Source organism: Cebus imitator, unplaced genomic scaffold (assembly GCF_001604975.1).
Source record: "Cebus imitator isolate Cc_AM_T3 unplaced genomic scaffold, Cebus_imitator-1.0 Scaffold200, whole genome shotgun sequence".
Taxonomy (NCBI): domain Eukaryota; kingdom Metazoa; phylum Chordata; class Mammalia; order Primates; family Cebidae; genus Cebus; species Cebus imitator.
In genome coordinates this window covers 3205739-3227737 of record NW_016107515.1, presented here as the reverse complement: position 1 = coordinate 3227737, position 21999 = coordinate 3205739, and the positions used below count along the sequence as shown (strand labels likewise).

At 43.3% G+C, this 21999-nt stretch overlaps 2 protein-coding genes across 4 annotated transcripts in view; one reads left to right on the top strand and one right to left on the bottom strand.

The window, feature by feature from the left end:
* The window catches only part of DOCK2 (dedicator of cytokinesis 2), a 445079-nt gene that overhangs the window by 240429 nt on the left and 182651 nt on the right, over positions 1-21999 (top strand). The window lies entirely within an intron of this gene.
* INSYN2B (inhibitory synaptic factor family member 2B) overlaps positions 1-21999 on the bottom strand; it is a 121479-nt gene that overhangs the window by 17350 nt on the left and 82130 nt on the right. Inside the window, exons 2-3 of the mRNA XM_017547722.2 lie at positions 3364-5624; positions 2183-2257 (exon numbers count right to left, since the gene is read on the bottom strand). Of these exons, the coding sequence (XP_017403211.1) occupies positions 2183-2257; positions 3364-4715 (1427 nt within the window). The 5' untranslated portion in view covers positions 4716-5624. The remainder of the gene's footprint in view (positions 1-2182; positions 2258-3363; positions 5625-21999) is intronic.

The following is a 21999-nucleotide window of genomic DNA, read 5'->3' as shown; positions in this document are numbered from 1 at the left end:
ATGCATTGAGCACATCCATCATCACAGAGAGAGATTGCAGCTTAACAAGGCCTGGGGATGAGTATTTCACATCACTTACTCATTTGTTTCTAAGAAATGACTTTCTAGGACACAAAGCAAATTTGAAGTCATTTGAAATGTTTTCTTAAGAAAATGACAACTCTCATCTTCCCACTGTTACTACAATGGGGATGTTGTTGAGATCTCTTTGCTTTCATCAGATTAATTGCCCATTCTCTCCCAATGGCTTAGATACAAGGGTATAGATTCTGTCTGGGAGAACAGTCTGGCTTTGAATGGTAATGAGGGATATATGCATACTATTGCTGTTCTTCTGGAAAGGAAGGTACGCAGGAAGGTTTGCTAACCCATCCAGGGGTGTAACTTAATTTAGAATGTTTGTTCAAGATGTTTGAAGTAAGTGCTAGAAAAATGCAAACATTCTCAGACTTGTTGGAAGGTCATAGTTTAGCCAAATATTGTCACTTTTAATTTGACTTAGAATATCAGAGTGTCAGAACTAAAAGGGACTCTTGGGGCCATCTAATTAAAGACCCTCATTTTTCAGATGAGGAAAATGACTTGCCCAAGGCCAGGTCATGAAACTCATAGTAGACTTGGAAATCACCACTTGCCCTTTTTACTTCTATAGGCCAAATAAAAAAAACATTTTAAGGTAATAGAAAATACATCATCTGGCTGTGGAAAAGAAGAGAGACTATTCAAGATTTAAATGGAGGTTAGTTCAAATTCATTCTTCTTGTTTATGATGAATAGTTTTGTCCTCTCTGTCTAGACATTTAATAATTTGTGTCCTCCTAATGATTAGAAAATTTGCTCAAGAGAAGAGATATAAAAAAAAGAAGCACCAAGAAGAGAGCAACTGATGAAACTTCCTACTTAGACTTTCCAATGCAGTAGAGCTCTTCCAGAACCCCTTTTTTGAAGGAAGACTTCACATTGAGGTGAAAGGCATTTATCTTTCCTGAATCTTCTGTTATTTGATAAAAACAGGTGGCTCCTCTTTGTAAGGAGCTGATAAGTCCAATGAAAAGTTGCTCAAGGCCCTGCCTAAGTGCACACACCTCCTGCCTTCCAGACACATGGTCTCTTACTCAATGATATCTCAGGATTCTTCCAGAGAGAATGAGAAATTTTAAAAGAAGACATAGGCAGCCCATTTAGGCTCCAGTTTGCTCAGGCCCTGAGCTGCCAGTTTTCAGCAAAAAGAGAAATATAATAGAGAAAGCGAAATTGTTCACTTTGGTCAACAACATGAGATGTCATCAACTGAAATGACTGCTTTTGACCACTTTTCTGCTATGCCATTGAAAATGGGCTTCCAGCTAAGGGAGCATTGATCTTTCTAGTAATAATAGGTATAAGCCCTTGGATTTGTGCAGAGGTTTGCAGTTACAAAAGACGTTCACATAGATTATTTCATCTGGTCTTCATGGCAACTCTGAATGGGGATAATTGTTCCCTGTTCCGATAAGGAGTGTGAGCCTAGGTTAAGTTAGCTCATGTCAGACTTGGGGATTAAAACATAGACCTTTGACTCCAACTTTACACTGTATATCATGTTTCCCTTTTGTCACTTATAAAAATCTACTTTACTGCAGTAAACTTACTCTGTGCTAGAAGGAAATGACTTACTTAGAAATGAACATAAAGTTCTTATCACAGTTCTTGACTGTGCCAAGTAAGTGCTTGGCATGGGATAGCTATTGTTGAGGAAGAAGCAGTGTGGTGGAATAATTAAGATCACAGGTTTGGGATTTGAAAAATCTGGATGTGAGTCCTGAGTCTGGCCCTTTCTGTTCTCAGAAAACGCTCTGTTTGAGCAAGACCAAATGGCTTAACTTTCCTGAGGGTGGAATGAGAGCAAATGTGCATGCCAAGCTTACCATGATGCCTGCTCTTGGTGTTTGATAAGTGTAGGGATGATTACATTCAAAGGGTATGCTCATAGACTTTGTTATAAGGAAACAAAACAGTCCCTGCCTTGGAACCAGATGTTAACATTTCATAGTTAAATACCTTGTTATGTTAGTCTCAGATATTCAAACGCCTCCTATTTTTGCCTCTCTCTTGACTTTCTGCATTTAAGAGTTTGCTAGAGTGTTCAGTGGAACCTATGGCTTTGCGGTCTACAGAACAGGCCTCTCTTGTGGCCAGGTACCTGTATATGATGCACGCCGTGTTCTGGCAGGTACTGCAATTGTTGAGATCTTGGCCAGTTCGATAAAAGTTGCGCCTGCAAGACAGAGCATTTGCTGGATAAATCTATGGGCAAAAGCCACATGGGCCACAAACATCCTACCTACTGGTTCCTTAGTCCCTATAGCACAGGATTTACAGTGCTCTGAAGTTGCATGACCGTTACGAATAAGGATACAAGAAAATCATGGCAATAGGAGCTCACATTTCTAGAAGGCTTTATACATGTTTAAAGACTTCCCAACCTGAGAATTTTTTCATGCTGACAACAATCCTGTGAGATGAGGGATTTTGCAAGTGAGTAGAAGGGAGATTATTAAAAATCCTGACCTCTTAGTTCAGTACATTTTTGTCTACATCATCACAGTGTTTGTCTCTTATATGGCAGTGCTGATTCTGATTCATACAGCAAACGCCAGTTAATTACTTCTCTCTCCTACCCTTTTTGATGTGCTTTAACCATTGCTTATTCTCTGTCTTTAGAGAGCACTTTCTAGAGGGACGAGCATTTCACATCTAAACAAATAACTGTCTTTTCCTCCTATACTGGTGCTGAGTCACACAGGAAAGCATTTTGTGACTTTTTTCTCTTTTCGGAAAATGAACTGTGCAAAATGAATTGTGATCTCATTTCAGTTCCAATTAGTTGGTTATTGATGGACCAGTCCAAGTCATCAAAGTAGTCCTACAGGGGAAGGTCAATAGTAAACTGAATGGCCACCTCAAGTCCTTTGTCACAATGACACAATGAACGGAAATACTGTGCAAATGCAGTAACTTGCTAAGAGGAGGGGGATGGGGAAGTGCCTTCCTGCTATCACTTCCCTCCATCGTGTATCAATGGAACCCTCATCTTCATAACAATCATTTTTGATCCTACTGCTTCACTGCTGCCTTTCCCCATTCTGCTAACACCTGAAAATAAGAGCAAACAGCAGAAGTCCACAAAAATCCACCAAAGCCTAGAACTAAATGAAATTCCATTACAGAAAAGGGAAGGTCTGCGGTTATGATTTGAGGAAACAACAGTGCTTCAAACATTTTGGAGACATTTTTACTAAAGATACCAATGCTGTATCTGCTCTTGTGTTGGCAGATGACTTCACCCAGTCACTTTTAATATGGAAAAAAAAATCCCCTTACCCTTCAGTGAGAGCTCGAGCTTTCTCCAAGTCTTGAATTACATTCAATAGGACTTTAATTTTCTCTTGGTTCGAGTGCAGAGATTCTTCCACGGATTGCAGCCGGCCTTGGAGATCGCAGAGTTCACCCCGTGCCAGGTGAATTTCATTAATATCACTAATCTCCCTGTTGCTCTGAAGTTTGGTCTCACTCCTTGGAAGAAAGGATGGGAGGTGATTACTTCCTGGACAATTTGGAAACTCCAGGGTGTCTGACTCTGGAGGGGTGGGGTTGTTTGCCATCTGCTCCTGACACCCAGGGGCAGATTTTGATGTACTGTTAGTTTTGAGTGACAACAGATTCTGGTGACTATTACTTGATGAAAGACAGTCTGAGGTTCTTCCTGGGTGGGCTGGCTGGCTGTGGGAGCCTGATGAGGGGGAACTGTGAGTCCGTGGAGGTGATGGAATACACGTTTCCTTTGACTGAGGTGACAGTGGGCCAAGGTCTTTGTCATCCGAGTTGTCTTTGGGCAAAAGCAATTCAGGTTTAAGTTTCTCTGTTCCTGGTGTGTGGCTGGCACCGCTGGTGGCATTTAAGCAGGAGGTGGATTTTTCTGAATCTGGTGGAGTCACCCTTCTCCCACCACCTGGACATGTGTTGTCCAAAGGGCGTATGGAGTTACTTACTTCAGCTGACCTGTCTGGGCTGACAGCAGACTCTCTAGCTTCCCAGGAAGGACTGTGATAAATATCATCTGGAACCTGAATGGCAGCTGTGGCTTTCTCTAAGGACCTCCAAGTTCCTGCTTCCAAGCATATGCCAACAGGCCCATTGCTTTGCACCTTGGGGACCCTCGGGAGGAATGCATGGGACACTTTGACCCTTCGAGGCCCATCCTCAAGATGCTGAGCCAACCTTAAGTAGGCTAGGTCAGAAGACACAATGTCCTGTTCAGAGAGGTTGCCATTGACCTGGATGGCACTTTGGGATGCTGTCGGCATTTCCACCAGGGACTTGCTGGCTGTGAGTTTCTTCCTTTTGAAGACTGGGAAATGCTTCCTGAGACTGGGGGAAGTTTGGATCGCAATGTTGCGAAAGTCCCCTGCCTTCTGAGACCTGGGGAAGGAGAGCGAATAGGTTGGGGGATGATGGTGCCTGGTTGCTTGAGTCTTCCCCATCACAGTCGGGTCTTCTGGAGTTCGGACGTCAACCTCAGCTAGGCCAGTTGGATTTTTAGTGGTCCCATCTTCCTTGAATCTCACCTGCTGGGATTTGCTCCTGCGGTGGTGAGGTTGTTTCACAAACTCCACTGACTCTAGACTGTTGCGCTTTAGAAGCACAGGTCTCACTTTCATATTTTGCTGGGCCATTGAGCCTCAGTGGGAAGGACCAGGACCATACACTTCTCCTAGACACATCTCCCTTAGGTCTTTGGAGTAGTATCTAATGATGGCATCTCAGACATAGAGAACTGCTGGCCAGGTTGGAGTGGTCCTCTTCTTTTAGTATGGGAAATCCCGTTGGCCATTCCCAGCCTCTAGAGTCTACGTAGGAGCTATCTGTAATTCTTCTCCTGCAGTTAAAATATTAATTCATTGTAGTCATAATTGCTGCTTGGAAAAACAAATGAGTTAGGCTAACTACTAAACATCTGATCTACCAAGAGAGCTGGGAGGCTGTTGATCAAGGGAGGCTGGCACGTGGTTCTGATCTTGGAAGAAGCTGGCCGTCTTGAATAAAAAGACAACAGAAGTACCATTTAGGGGGTAGTGTCAGACTCCCAGTGAATGAATTCCAAAAGAAACCTGCTACATCTAGAATATACAGCTTTTTTTTTTCCCAGAGCGTTAATCTCCAGTGTAAAACTGTAGGAAACTTAAACACATCTTCTTTTCATAGCAGGTAAATAGGTGGAGAAATAAATGACCTGGGGGTTTGCTTCTTTGATGATACATGATGCTCCCAAGGGAACACTCCCATTTATGTCAATCACAAATTCCTTCTTTGAGGCCATTGTTTTCTTTCATGCTGTCTCTCTTTTCTTCAGTGAAGAAAACTTATCTTCCTAAATAGCCTCACAAAACCCGGTGGGATATGAGGAGGACAGGATTGAGGAATCATAGGGGATTCAGTGGGCAGAGTTCCTGTCGTGGTGTCTTGGCTGAAGTTCACATGTGGGCACAGTGAGCTATGTCTGCAGCCTCCAGGATGATGTATGTTTGCTTGGCCTCAAGGGCTGGGGTCTGAGACAAGCCAGTCTGCAAGCAGGCGAGGAGCACCTGAAAGGGAAGAGACAGCAGTCGCCACTGAGAAGGCAGTTTCTGTGGACCTAGGTTTCTCTTCAAATTCCAACTTCCTAGCTGAATATTTTGAGTGGAGGATCTAGGAGAAAGTGAACCACGTGGCCCTTCTCTCTGTTCTCCTTGTGAGCCAGGCACTTTGTGGGTGCAGGGCCTTGGAACAAAATGCCTATCTGCCTGGACCCTTTTCTGTCTCTACTCCTACACATCACCCAGCCAACTCTTACTCATCTGTCAAGTCCCAGCAACTTCTCAGGGAGCCTTTACGATGACTCCCCCTTACTCACATATCCAGTGCCTGACCACATCAGGGCCCTTTGTACATCCTCATCACATTTTTCACAACATAAATTGCAGATGTTATTAAATGAGCATTCGTGTATGTATTTATTTAGTGTGCATCTCCTCCACTACACTGTAGACTCCAGGAGGGCAGAGGCTGGAACCATCTCCTTCACTGCTTGAGCATTCCCAGCCCTCTTTCCAGCTCACTATAGGTGCTTAAGGAGAATTTGTTGAAAGAGTGGATGGTTGGATAAAGGACAGGTACTTCTGAAGCAAGGGAGAACCTGGGCATGAGGAGGGGTGGAGGTCCTAGGGTATCCTGCTAGGGCAACAAGACCTGTGGACTCGTTCTGCTATGACTGCAACATTTACCTAAGGACAAGGTTTCCCCTGATGTCTTCATATCTTACTGCCTTCCAGGAGATAAATGTGCAGGAACTTCTCTGAGGAACAGCTACGTCATAATAATGATAGCCACCATTTATTGAACACATACTTTTACCATGCTGAGAACTTTACATGTGTTAATTAGCATAACTCATATTTACTGAGTACTAACTGATGTGACAAGTGCTGTTTTAAGCACTTTCCAAGGCATAACTCATTCATGAATCACGCACTACTCCATAAAGGTAGATAATATTTTTGTCCCCATTTACAGTTGAATAAACTGAGGCCCAGAAAGGGTAAGTAACTTGCCTAAAGTTACTTAAAACAAATCCGTAAGGTGCCATTATCCCCCTTAGATGTATGGGGAAATTGCAGCTCAGAGAGGGTACGTACTCAGTAAAGGAGCTACAATTTGAACCTAGGTGTCTCTCACTCCAAAGTCCACATTCTTAACCATGAGGTTATGACTCTGCCCTTTTGGGATCTGCCTCATATGTTGACAGTTGTAAGGACAAGGGTAAAAGACCCTTGCAGATCTGGAGAGACGCAGGGAACTGCTTGCTGGCCTCGCCATGGGAAAGCAAACCAGAGGGTTTGCTGCAAGTCAGAGGGATCACAGTGGCACTGAGATGAGGAGAGTTCTAAGGCTGTCTGGGTTGACTAAGGGATTTTTAAAGAAAATAAAAATAATAACCCACAAGTATTTGGATGGCTCTGAAAAAGTCATCTTAGAACTCAGCTGTATTAGTCTGTTTTCACACTGCTAATAAAGACATACCCGAGACTGGGTAATTTATAAAGAAAAAGAGGTTTAATGGACTGCCAGTTCCACGTGGCTGGGGAGGCCTCACAATCGTGGCAGAAGGCAAAGCCGGAGCAAAGTCACATCTTACATGATGGCGGCAGGCAAGAGAGAGAGCATATGCAGGAGAACTCCGCTGTATAAAATCAGCAGATCTTGGGAGACTTATTTACTATCACGGGAAAGACCTGCCCTCATGATTCAATTACCTCCCACCAGGTCCCTCCCACTACACATGGGAATCATGGTAGCTACAATTAGAGATTTGGGTGAGGACACAGCCAAACTATATCACCAGCCAGCCTCACCACACAGATAGAAACCTTTGCTCCATAAATGGAGACTATTACTAACATTTTCCATCATACTATTTGGGTTGCTCATTGTGAGTGCAGCCTAAACTTTGTCTATTGTACTTCTGCTTTCCCTAAGAATTGCTGGTAATGCTCATAGAAACTTTGGTTTTTCCTGTTCCTACATGCCTTGAGAGAGTCCAGCTAACCCAGTGAGGCTCGGAGACTGTGTGGCAGGTCCTGGAAGAGACTTGGATTCATCCAAAATGCTAATGAGTTGTCAACTGGTCATCAACCCTTACAACTAACTACTGCTCACATTCCGAGTGTACCTTAGAACTGGATTCAAACCCTGGCCCTCACTGCCTGAAGGACTTTGTGTGTTTTTAATTTGTAAAGTGGGGATGACATAACCTAGACACAAACTCATAAGTCTGATGAGAAGTCAGTAAGACAATGGATGCAAAGCTCTCAGCCCAGAGCCTGGCACACATTAGGCAATCTGTGCGTGTTTCTTACCATTGCTGTTATCACTATTGCAATCACCTGCAGCCAGGACTTCTTACTGTGAATGCCAGGATGTGTGTGGATGTGCTATTTCTGGGGAGAGGGACCATAGCTTTCAGCAAAGCTCAGGGAGCTCTGTGAGTCCCATTGGTGGATGAACCACCATCTGTAGCTTTTCCAGAGCGGGTGAGCCATCATGGGACAGAATGAGCAGTTTCATGAGCAAGTGATTCCTCATTTGCCTTGCCTGTTTGAAAAGCAGGGTTGGCTTCTGACAGTGGCATCGTCACATACCTCCCTGAGGAGATGAATCTGCTGCTCCTGAGTTGCTTTACACAAAAATTCCAAAAACCCAACTTTTAAAATTGGTTCTATGTTTCAATGACTTTGTGTAGAATTTTTAAGTCTGGGAGAATCCAATAGTCACTTTCCTCAGTCCCTGACTAAATCCTTTCTGCATCTTAATAATAATTAAGCCTGCCTGGACACCTGTGATGATGGGGAGCTCAGTACCCAATTCCCTAGTCCATAATAGTTATTTTCATTAACAGCAGCAAATACGTATTAAAATCTTACTGTTAAGTGCTATGTTAGCACTTGGCATTTAATCCTCAAAATGACCTTCTGTATATTATCCCCATTTTGCAGAGTAAGCATTTGAAGTTTATGAGATGGTCACATGCCTGAAAACATGCAGCTCATACTCTTCATCTTTGTACTGCAGAGCCTAGATATTTATATGTCTACTTTTGTGGTTTCCTTGACTAATTATCTTTTGCCTTCTTCTTAACTGCTCGTTAGCACTCATTCTGGGAACAATAACTCACACAGTCTATGACTGTCTGAGGCTGGTTTTCATAAGAGCTAATGTCTAGTACACCGATTATGTGCCAGGCATTGTGATTGGTGTGTTTCATTTACTCTCTACCTTAATCCTATAACACTGTTAGAGGCAGGTGCAATCAGTTCCCCATTTTGTAAATGAGGAAACTGAGGCACAGAAGGTTAAGATATTTGTACCAAGTTGTTCATACTAATAAGTGATAGAGCTGACATTTGGACCCACAGACTGACCCTGAAGCACAGGCTTCTCACCATTGGGCCTTCCTGACTTCTTCAAGACTGGAGAGACTAATATTTTTGCGCAACGCTAGCAAGCAGGTTTCAAACTCCCTCCACATTTCCATCCTGAAAGTCAATCATTATTCTGGTGTTAGCCCTGCCTTTTCTCCAGGAAGTTATGTATCCTATAGATGTTTTCTTTTGATCTTTAAAAGCAGTTGGTTTTCTGCTTATAAAGATGTTATTCATTCATTATAAAAATAAATAATAATACAAATAAACAAAAAATGGAAGAAGAAAATCACCTGATATCTTCCCACCCAGAAAGAGCCACAATGCACCAACAATTTGGTGACATTCATTCTAGGCATCTCCCTGTGCACTGCTTGCACAGAGCAGAGCAATGCACAGACAAGCTTATGGACAGGACAGAAAGCCTTTTTATCACTGAACAACCTGGAGAAAGTTACGCATTATGGCTTACAGGTCACAGTGTCCTTTTAAGTAGGTTAACATGAATTTGTTGTCTAGTTATGCAATTATCTATATAGTATTTTTGTAGCTATTTCAGTTGTCTCTAAATATTTGCTATTATTAGTAATTCTATAAATAACATTTTTTTCTATGTGAATCTTGGAGCACTTGTCTAATTAACTCCTTGGAATAAATGCCTGGAAGAAGAATTAGTGAGTCAAAGTAGCCATACATTTTACATTTTGTTGACACTACCGTGTTACCACTCAGCCTTCCATAAAGTTCTACTAATATGCAACCATGCCATTCCCGAATGAGAAGTCCTTTCACTAGGACCTCCTTGTTACTGAGTTTGGAAAATTTGTGATCATTGCTTTTGTCATTGCCAATAAAGTAGAAAAGAAATTGTATCTCATTATTCTCGATATGGAATTTATGTAAGGTTGGAAATTTTTTCACGTCTATTGGTTTTACACAGCATTTGGTACAAGTAAAGACTGAAAAGTTGAAAATAAAAATGTGGATAGTCAAGCAAATGTGGAAAATCTCATGTCCTAGACAGAACCTAAGGCATTTAGGAAATACTACATTTTCTCTTTACAAAAATATTTTGTGTCCCAACTCTTCTGCCCTTGATGTCCACTGTGACCTGCACAAACACATCCTGGGGGACATACCTGGCTAAAAGAACCCTCTGGACGCCCTTAAGTCTTATGGGCTCCCAGCTGTCGTCCATTAATTCACAGTTCCCTGGGCATTGGTGGTTAGGGCTAAATTAATATCTTGGCCAGAATCCAGAATTGTTCCCCAGAGGTAGTCACAGTGGCCCTGCAGGTGGGAGTTATTGCTGATCTTTGCAACACTTTATTCTGTCCTCCCTTGATTATTGACTTTAGTGAACATGAACCAACTGTTAGTGTTCCAGCTATGACTTGGGCCCACATCAGATGGTCCTCATGGAATCAGTGTCCATTCAGTAGACACAGAAACATTTCAAAATATCTCTGTAGGTCACAAACTGTGGGCCTTCTCCAGAATTCCTGCCCATTCCTCTTTTCTCAGTGTATTTAGGGAATACAGTGAGGCATTAAGTTCATAGGCTTTTGCTTACGATTTTTAAAAACAGTTGGTTTTCTGTTTATAAAGGTATTATTCATTTTCTTTTTCTGGGTGAGACTCTTCCACTTTCTGACTATTGACCTGGAATAAGTGACTTGATCTTTGTAAAACCACCTAGACTGGTTGTAAGAATTAAATGAGATAATCTATATGAAATGGTCAGCATAGTCAGTGTGTGCTCTTCGGATAGAACCCAGCTGGTAGCCAGGAGATACATGTGATTTAGTCTTGGTTCTCTCGCTTTTCCTTGAAAGAGTAAACTGTAGGTGCATTCCTGGGAAGGAATGTACAAGGGTTATATTCCCAGGAGTCCTACTCATCTCCCTGCCGTCTCTGTACTTCGTGTACTTTGACGTTGTGCTTGTCTATATTGTGACGATCTGCTTACTTCTAGCCTCTTCAACTAGACTATAAGCCCCTTGAGAGACATGTAGTGATGGTCTACTCCCAGTCCTCACCCTCAACTTGACACAGAGAGGGTCACATACATTCTTGTAAAACAAATCAATATCCTGTATTATCTAATTTGTCTTAGCTTCTATGACATGGAATAGTCAGAGAGTAAAATGGAATAAATAACTAATTAACTAATTCACATAACTAATTAAGAGTGAAGGAATTAATTCACTTCCAACATTTTTTTTTCCCTTTCAAAGATTTATTATCAGTAAGTCTCATGTCTGTTCTCTAGCCTACCATGCTTTCTCTGTTTATGACAAATTTCATTTGGTTAAACTTTATTGAGATTCTGTCATGATGTGCACACGTAATAAATACTGTGGAGATTCCAAGGAGGAAAAAGACCTGACCCTTATTGTAGTATTAAGAAAGGATCTTGTGTTCTCATTGCTCAACACCCACCTATGAGTGAGAACACGTGGTGTTTGGTTTCTGTTCTTGTGTCAGTTTGCTGAGGATGATGGCTTCCAGATTCATCCAAGTCCCTACAAAGGACACAAACTCATCAATTTTTATGACTGCATAGTATTCCATGGTGTATATGCACCACATTTTCTTTGTCCAGTGTATCATTAATGGGCATTGGAGAGGAGCATCACACACTGGGGGCAGTTGGGGAGGGTAGGGGAGGGACAGGAGGATGGGGAGGGATAACATGGGGAAAAATGCTGGATATAGTATACACCTAAAGTAAAATTAAAAAAAAAAAAGAGGACTTCGTAATGCCAACCTCATATGGAATAGGTCCCTGGGAATTGTTCAAAATGTTATATAGTGTTGGAGAGGACTTAGAGAGGAAGGTATCTAATTCATTTCAAGCATCCAAATTCTGCCTTAGGTATCAGGGTGTTTTACATGTTAACTGGGGTTCAAGCTATACTTTATGCCAGGAGTCAGCATGTTTCTTTCTTTAAAGGGCCAGATAGTAGTTATTTCCATCCTTGCTGGCCACATAGTTTCTGTTGCAACCATTCAGCTCTGCCATTGTAGCAAGAAAGAAGTCATAGACAACATGTAAACAAATGGCTCTGGTTGTGTTCCAATAAAATTTCATTTATAAAATATGCAACTGAATGGATTCGGCCTGGGAGCCATTGCTTGACAACCCCTGCTTTAGACACTGGGAAGTCATTGGTAGTTTTTGAGCAGGAAGCTCTTGATTGGGTTGTTTTTCAGAGGAGGCTTTGTTTGCTGACACATTGCCATCTCCTTTCTCTGAACTTAGTCAGTAATAATAACCTTTACTATTTATAACACACTTTACAACTTACAAAGCATTTTCAAATCCCGTGTAATCCCCACTAGGGAGGCTGGGAAGCATTATCCCTGTTTTGGAGAAGAGGAATTCAACCCGGAAGGATGAGATGATTTATCTTAAGTCACAGAGGTGGACTGGAACCCTGTCTTCCTGCCATCAGCCTTGGGGCTCTGCTGGAGACCCCAACTTTCCCTCCATTTAGCTGTCCAGACATGTAACTATTTTATGTGTTAGTCCTGTTTCCTCAGCTAGAGGGTGCATTTCTAAGGCGTAGCATTATGTCTTCCACTGTTTTTCTATCTTCCAAAGTCCTAAGCACAGTGCTGAGTCTTTAGGAGCCTTTGACTATTGACTATCGGTCATTCACCTCTGGGCCTTGTGGTTCAAAGTTTGCATTCCTCCCATTTGTATCCAGTTAATTGCTTGGTCAAATCTGTTGGTAAGGGTTACTGCATTCTCATCTGAAATCAAAGGGTTAATGCTTGTGGTCCAAGTCTTCATTTCTCTTTTCAATTTGAAATTTAGAAAGATAGTTTTCCAAATTATATATTCCAAAAATATGTCCTTTTCCAGCAGCTAGCTTTCTCAATAAGGAAAAGGGTATAGTTTGGGGGTCTGTCTAAATCTACGTTTTGTTGTAAGCGGTCAAAGAGACAAAGGGAATTAACTTTCTTTTTAGCACCTGGGATTACTAAGCATGGGTGGACTTGAGGAAAGAATTAGGCACCAAAATGTGAGGTTAAGATCCAGACTTATATATTTGGGACCTTGAAAGATGTTGGATGTGTACTAATCATGAAATCTTGTTCTTATTTTTCTATATACCATGTTTGACCTTTTTGCACAAATTCTGGTATTCATATCCAGGTCTTCATCATCTCTCACCTGTATCACTGTGAGTGGCCCCCACTCTTGTCCCGTTTACCATCTGTCTTCCACATAGCAGCCAGAGGAATCTTGAGAATATTTAATCAGATCATATCAGACCCCTCTTTGAAACCCTGCAAAGGTGTCCCATTATATTTAAATTAAAATACAAACTGGTTTCATAATTTCAGGGCCACAACCTTGAACACAGGCCACAACCCTATGTCACCTGGCCACTGCCTACCTTCCTGGTCCCATCTCTTCTCATGCCACTTTCCCCCTTTTCTGTGACCGATCTCTGGCCCTGAACATGGTAGATTCCTTCTAATCATCTGGCTCTCAGATGTGCTGTTCCTTTTGTTAGGACTCCCCTTTCCCCAGATCCTTCCAAGACTGTCATCCCCAGGAGATACTCCTCAACCACGTCTTCCTCTTCCATGTCCCTCTGTGCAGCAAAACCCTGGCCTATTAGCTTGTTTATTTATTATCTGATTCTGCCCCATTTATTGAGGAACTTTAGTATTTGCTGAATGAATGAATGAGTGAATTCTTATAGTTGGAGGCCTCAAGGAATCATACAAAGTTAGAAATAGAACAGAAAAGATTAAAACTTTAGATGTAGGGTAGAATCTTATTTAATGATTTTCAAAATTATATTAGCAGTAAAATCAGCTTTCCAAATCCAAGCTTAAGCACAATTCCAGTATCTAAACCAGAATAAAGTAGAGTTGTTCTAGAAAATATGGGAAATTCAGTCCCTGGGACTCAAAGCAAACCTAAAAACCATGAAGACAACCCCCCTCATTATAGAGATGGGGAAACTGAGACTCTGAGCAGCTATCTTCTACCTGCAAATGCTTCAAGAAAAACAAAGTCGCTGGTGTGTATCCCAGACCCCAGCACAGCTCCTAGCATGAAGCAGGAGCTTGGGAACATTTGTTGAACTGCACAAGTAACACACTGAGTCAATCTAGGGTCTCCTGTTCTCCAACACACCAGGGAGAAAGGTTTAGGGCCATGGCCCACATCTGCTTCCAGTTCAGGTGCCTCATTTGGAATGAGACCTAGTGGAGAAGACAGGCTTTCTGATCCAAGAGGTCTCTCCAATGGATGGGCAAGCCATTAATGCTATTTTTTTCCTACCATTCCAGCCATCTAATTGCATTTGTCACAGACACAGGGAAATATGATAAGCATCTACCTCTGCCTCCTCTTCATTTTTATCCTTTCTTCTCCCTTCTCTTCCTTTTTTAAAAAACATAAAATGTCTCAGGTGTGCAAGACAGCACAGAGGACAGTAGAGTGAACATAACAAGCATGACCAGCCTAAGACATGAAGTGTTACAAATCTAGCTGGATTACCCTTTGGATTTCCTCTCTCCTTTCTCCTTCTATTGTATTTCCCTCTGTCTTCTCTCCTTCTTTTCCCCCTTCTCCCTTCTGTTTTCTCCGGCATGGCCCCCATTTCATTTCTCTTCTCTCCTCCCTGCTCTTTGTCCCACCACCTTTCTTGCCTTCCTCTTTTCCACACCCTGTCCTTCCTCTTCCTTCTCCATTTCTTTTGCTCCTCCCTGGCCCCTTCTCTTGCCTTCTCCTTCTCTCTTGCATCTTTATAAATGTTTTAGGGTCAGTGATTCATGCCGCTGGCTATTCTACGTCAAGGGTGGAGAATCAGCATCTCTTGAATGTCCTCTCCTACAAATCTCAGGACACCTGCCCTGTAGGAACAATTCTGCGGTGCACGCACCCATCTAGCCAGAGGCATTGGCCGCTGCTGCTGCTGAATCTGAAAGGTCATCTCCCGCTTGCTGTCTCCAGGGAAAAAGCTTTACTACCACCAGATGCAACTGCTGGTAGTAGTAAATTCATCCATCTATTCATAGATGAAAGAGCACTGGCTTAATATGATCTCTGTATTTCTCAGCATTTTGATTTCTTTCCAGAGGTTTTTCTGATATTTCTCAATGCATTTCTTTTTCACTATATCACCAGAGACATTTTCTTACCATTTTTTAAAGTTATACTACTTCGACTTTAAATACTTTGATTTATTTTTCCTGGAGCCAAACACTGGGGGAGCTCCCTGCTCAGACAGAGAGAAGAATCCAGAGCCTTTTGGATTTGTCATCAGTGGAATAACTCAATGTGTCAGATGGAAGGGGGAGAGCAGAGGTGAATGGTCATGTCTCACTCCTCTTCTCCATCCGCTCCATCCAGAAAAAAACAACAGGAAGTCAGACAGCCAATGACTTGCATTGCTGTAAACTGATTCATTCATAAAGTACAGAGTTGGCACAGGTCATTTCTAAGTACTTTTTCAATGTTGAGGTGTTAACATTTTTCACATGGGAGAGGGATCCAGCTGCAGTGGAAGAAGACAGGAAAATCCTTTTCCATCTCAGCATCACCCTCTGTGGTTTTGTGGTACCTGGAAACTGTTTACACTTGGTAATCTCACCCTGTGGATTGTCTAAAGCAATTAGGAATAAAATTGGGAAAGCCTTTCTATTCTTAAGGGACCTGTGCTACAGTATAGACCAGTCACACATATTTGGCTGATTAAAATACTAGTTCTTATACTAAAAACAAGACAGACTCCAGTGACCCCTTGCTCATCAATAGCACTGCCAAAGTTTTCAAAACAGTTTTAGATTTACTAGCTCATTTCTACCTCATAAGTTCTGCCAAGACAAGGCATTATCGCTCCCATTTTGCAGATCAGGGAACTGGTAGAGAGGTGCAAGATTTGCCCAAGATGAATGTGGTCTGGCAGGACCAAAAGGACAGCAGAAACTTCATAAGAACAGAGAGCTTCTATGAGGGCTGGCGGAAGCTGGGTGCCTCTCAGTGATGTCTTGGGTGGGGGCTGGCAGGATTGGCCCACAGCATGGCTTGGAAGCGCCCCCTTCTCCTGACATAGATACACAACGCACACCCACCAAGGACAACTGCCGGGCCCTGGACTCTGCAGTGCGCCATCCACCCTGGTACAGCAAAGCATTGGCAGGGAGCTGCAATGAAGGTTTTCCTGCTTCTGGATCTTTGCCTACACTGCAGAATTTTCACAAGGGGAAGAGAAGGGGGGAAGTTTATGGTCTGATCTAATCACAGATGAACAGAGAACTCGGTGGCAGCAAGCAGTTTGCAGAAGCACAGGACTCCAGTGCCATTAAAGAGCCCACTCTTCATTTCTGAGATGAGTAAATGGTGTGCCCAGCAGCATGTGCAGCACACAGTAGGTGCCCAATAAATGGTGGCTTCCATTGTTCTTATCTTTACCATGGTTACCATTATGCATTGCGCCCCAGGTTACACAGATACAGGACAAAATCCCAGGATTTGAGAGTCTGTTGTGGGAAGGGGTTGTAGGAAATCTCAAGTAATATTAAAAGGCAGAAGTAATAAAAATGAAACTCAAGGAGAAAATGCTTCCCAATGTCTCCTGTCTGCTGGTTTTGGTGTTGTGGTTCCCTGTGAGATCTGCCATCTCCCAAGGGGCCAGGAACATCTCTGTGGCTTTTTGTCATTCATTTCCGCCTCTCCTGCAGGAATCTCAGACCATTGCTGGAACTGGTGTTGCATTCTGGGACTTAGGCTCTCTGCCTGTGCAAGCTGTGAAGCCCCATCCACCTCCCATGCAAATCACAGGCTGGGTAGCTCACCTTTTACTGCCTCTCACTTGAAGGGCTCACGGTGTTTGCCTAATGACAACGGATGTCTTATTTCTCATGGATGTTGGTCAAATCCAAAAACATACAAACTCATGTTTTAAATGCCCCCCTTCCTTCTTTCTCCTTTCCTCCTTCCTTTCTCTCCCTTCTCCTTCCCTCTCTTATTTCTTGCTAAGGGAAGGGCATATGGGTAGAGAGAACCCCCCAGCCTCAACTCCACTTCTCACCCTCCAGGATAGGAGATGAGGAAAGGGACTGAGCTGGGTGGAGACCTTTCTGGGGACAGGGGGTAGTCTCACTCTAGCCACCTGTACCCACCTGAGTCTTCTCTCCTGCCCCTAGAGAAAAGCAGCCAGCATTCATGTATTCTCTCCTTTTGGGGGTAGGATCACACTCCCCAAAGCTCCCACAGTGCCCCATGCTTTCACCCTGACTCCAGTCAGGGGGGGTTCCACCCTCCCTCCATGTTCCCTGTTGTAACCATAGCCCCCAAGAGCAGGGTGACATTCCATCTCCTGGAATGAAATACTTTTCATGATTTGGCAAAGCCTTTCTCTTACAAGGAGTTATTCAGACACTCTCACCTAAACTTGCTAAATAACCTAGGACAAGTCACCTCATATCTGGGATCTCAGTTTCCTTATTTCAAAATGAGAGAAGCATTTGGCTGACATAATGCAGTGCCTGGCACATAATAGATATAGTAAGAATCAGCCAGCAGACCTCTTGGCTTCCTTCCTTCCTTCCTTCTTTCATATTTTCTGGCCTGGAGATATCCCCTGATTACCACTACCCTTGTCTTGCCTGAACAGGGACCTTTATGTGAATGATACGCTCTCGAGCCTGGTTGTGGCTGCCCTCCATGATCCTTGCAGGGCCAATGACTAGGACAGCCTCTCTGTTTCCCAGTCCCATGTCTGAGCCTGATTGACGGCACAGGGGTGCAGGGATTGGAAGGAGCACCCAGAGTGTGCAGGCAAATGGTGTGAGAGCCAGAAACCATTGCTGCTAGGTTGGGGGTGGGGAGGCAGTCGGCACTGAGCAACTTCTTAAAGCTCATGTCAACATTCCCATTCTGGATGAGATCCAGAATCTTATAGGTTCAGAGTTTATCTGAAATACTAAGACCCTTAAATTCCATGTGGAGTGGCTGTGGGTGGTCTGATAATTTAGGTAGTGTGGCATAGTGGACAAAAGCTTGCATTCTGAAAACGGGTGGCTTAGCTTTCAATGCTGGCTCTGCCATTTTCTGCATCTCTGTTGGTGGGTAAATTACTTAACCTCTCTGGGCTTTGATTTTCTCATCTGTAATATGTAGCTAATAATATTACTTAAGAAGCTGTAGCTAATAATATTACTTAAGAAGCTGTAGCTAATAATATTACTTAAGAAGCTGGCTGTAAGATTTAAATGAGGTGACATACTCATAAAGCTTTCAGAAAAGTGCCTGTCAGGCCGGAAGCACTTAATAAACATTGGCTCCTATTATGATTACTAGTATTATTACTATAGGCAGTATCATCATTATTATCAAAGTGTGAGAACCAGCAAAGATGTCTCTATCGCTCACTAGTAGCCACTCAAACTGTCATTTGGGAAGCAGGAATATTTATGATATATCCCCTACCTGCTGCTCACAGTGGGTGTGGGAGCTGACTGATAATGTAGAAGAGGATACATGAGATGTCTATAATGAAATGCAGATGCCATACAACTAAAAACAATTATTAGATGACAGAAGATGAGAGGCAAAATATGAAGTTAATAAAGAGGAGAAAAACTTAGCATCGGCTTTGACGTGAGCTTCCTAGTAAAGCAAGACAGAAAGGGAATCCCAGTAAAACATATATTTTTTTTTTTTTTTGAGACGGAGTTTTGCTCTTGTTACCCAGGCTGGAGTGCAATGGCGCGAACTCGGCTCACCGCAACCTCCGCCTCCTGGGTTCAGGCAATTCTCCTGCCTCAGCCTCCTGAGTAGCTAGGATTACAGGCACACGCCACCATGCCCAGCTAATTTTTTGTATTTTTAGTAGAGACAGGGTTTCACCATGTTGACCAGGATGGTCTCAATCTCTTGACCTCGTGATCCACCCGCCTCGGCCTCCCAAAGTGCTGGGATTACAGGCTTGAGCCACCGCGCCCGGCCTAAAACATATTTTTATCATTACTTAGTGCTTAATGCTGAGACATTTCATCACAAGTAACAACCTTTTTCATAGCCTTGAACTCTAAGAGACACTATCATAAGAATATTCATTTTGAATTTATTTACACATCTAAAATTTTAGGCTTTCACTATGAGAAAGAGAATCCTTATGAGATTTGGAAAGTATCACAATAAAAATGGTTGAAGAAATGTGCGCTTTTTTTTTTTTTTTCAGGCAGAGTCTCACTCTGTTGTCAGGCTGGAGTGCAGTGGTACAATCTCGGCTCACTGCAACCTCCGCCTCCTGGGTTCAAGCGATTCTGCCTCAGCCTCCCATGTAGCTGGGAATTACAGGCATGTGCCACCATGCCTGGCTTTTTTTTATTTTATTTTATTTCTTTAATAGAGACAGGGTTTCACCATGTTGGCCAGGATGGTCTTAATCTCCTGATCTCGTGATTCACCTGCCTCAGCCTCCCAAAATGCTGTGATTATAGGCATGAGCCACCACGCCTGGCCAGGAATGTGAGCTCTTTAAGCAAGGGAAGAGCAAATGGGGAGACATGATGGTCCCTTTAAAGACTTCACTACTTTATCAAGTGGGAAGTAGGGTTGCCCTGTGATATTTCTAGAGACAGAACCACAGCCCCATGATTTAGAGCTTCAAGGATGCAAAATGAATTTCAGCTAAAGGCAGAAGTTCCCTCAAACTCAAGTAATACAACTCTGCCTTGTGACGAGGTGAGCTCCCTTTCCATGCAAGCATTTGTGTAGAAGGCCATCATCAGGGCTACATGGGGAAGGTCTCACTGTATTGCTAGGGAGCAAAGAGATGACTCCTCCATCGCAGGATACTTTAATTTTCTCCAGGTCTATGTAACAGAGGAGTGGACTCTCAAATGAAGAGCTGAGCTTTCCTCCCTTGAACGTAGGTGAACAACTCTAATGAAAATAAGGGATCCAGCTAGCTAGAGCAACCAAATCACTTTTTTAAATGATTCTTTAAGCTGAAGGGCATTAGGAAATAATTTGGCTAAGCAATTGTCAGTAGATTTGGGGAGAGAGTCCCCTGTCAGAAGTGACTGTGTCACCTGCCAGCCACCTCCCTGTGTGTTGTTCTTCCTTGGTGTGTCCCAGCTGTCCTCAGTACATTCTGAAAGTCTGGGGCTGATCGAGGCTGCATGAACAAATGTGTGTCCTTGGGGCTCCCAGAGCCCGACCCCAGCTCACCTCTCCACATCAGCCGGCTGCCGTGGTCTCCTTCCTCATGGGGGCTCCGCTTAGGTAGGGCCATATATCACTCAGCACCATGTATACTGTATGGTTAGGAGCCCACAGCAGTCAGGTATACTGTATGGTTTAAAAACTGCCTGGGTTTAAAATCTAGCTCTCTCACTTACTAACTCTGTGACCTTGGTCAGGATGTTTCAACTCTTTGAGCCTCAATTTTCTTATCTGTAAAATGAGATTGATAGGAGTATCCTTTACACATGCGCGTGCATCCTCACACACACATGTAGAGTATGAAGTCAATGAAAGAATGACAGTTAAGCTCTTAACATAGTGTCTGTCTTATCTATTGTATCAGGGGTCAAAAAACTCTTTCAATCAAGGGTTAGACAGTAAATATTTGCAGCTTTGTAGGTCATGTGGTCTCTGTTCTAAGTACTCACCTCTGCCAATGTAGCCTGAAATCACACATGGGCAGTACGTAAATGAACAAGCATAGTGATATGCCAGTCAAACTGAATTGACCCAAACAGGTAACAGGCAAGATTTGGCCCATGGACGGTAGTTTGCTGCCCCTGTGTAAAGCAGCGAGTCAGAGAACCAGATGGAAATGAGCAACCACACAGACTAAAGGGAGGAAGCAAAAGCTGATAGAATGGTGGGTTCAGCAGTAGCACCCAGAGGTTGAGAACTCGGCCTGTAAAGTAGAACAGGTCTGGTTTCAAACCTGGCTGGTGAGTGGTGTTTGTTCTCTGAGCCTTGGCTTTCTAATACATAAAGCGCAAGATGGCAAGTAAAAGGGACCTTTCTCAAACGGCTGATTTGTAGATTAAAAGAGAGGTGGCCAGGCGCGGTGGTTCAGGTCTGTAATCCCAGCACTTTGGAAGGCCAAGGCGGGTGGATCACTTGAGTTCAAGAGTTTCAGACCAGCCTGGCCAGCATGCTGAAACCCCATCTCTCCTAAAAAATACANTGGAAATAGCCCAAGTGTCCATCGATAGGAGAATGACTAAACAAACTGCCATGTATTCATACAATAGAATACCAAGTCAGACGCAGGCCAGGCACGGTGGCTCACACCTACAATCCCAGCAATTTGGGAGTCTGAGGTGGGTGGATCATGAGGTCAGGAGATCAAGACCATCCTAGACAACATGGTGAAACCCCATCTCTACTAAAAATACAAAAATTAGTCAGGCGTGGTGGCATATGCCTGTAGTCCTGGCTACCTGGAAGGCTGAGGCTGGAGAATGGCTTGAACCCGGGAGACAGAGGTTGCAGCGAGCTGAGATGGCAGCATTGCACTCCAGCCTGGGCAACAGAGCAAGACTCTGTCTCAAAACAAACAAACAACAACAACAACAACAACAAAAAGAGAGATATAAGACATGGTGCCAGACATCTAGTAAGAGCTCAAAAAATGTTAGCAAAGAGGATGATGATGACAAGGTGGCTGCTGAAGTGAACTAAACGGAATTGAACCATAGCCTCCTTTTGCCTTCAGCATGCCCAGACAGTGTGGCTCATTAGGAAGAGCAAGAGTTTTGGATCCTCAGCCTGCCTGACTTCCTGCCCTGAGACTTCTCTCGCTCTGTAAAGTGCAGCCAGTTCACATTCTTTCTCCCTGCCAAGAGTCAGGCAGTGAGACCATGGCGGGAAAGCCTGCCTACCACCTACCTAGAAATAGGATGACAAGTCAGCACCAACATCAATGATCATAGGTCAAAAATGAGACTTGGCATGTCAGTCTTGCTTGCCTCAAATGGACTTGAGGATAGCAGGGCCAAAAGA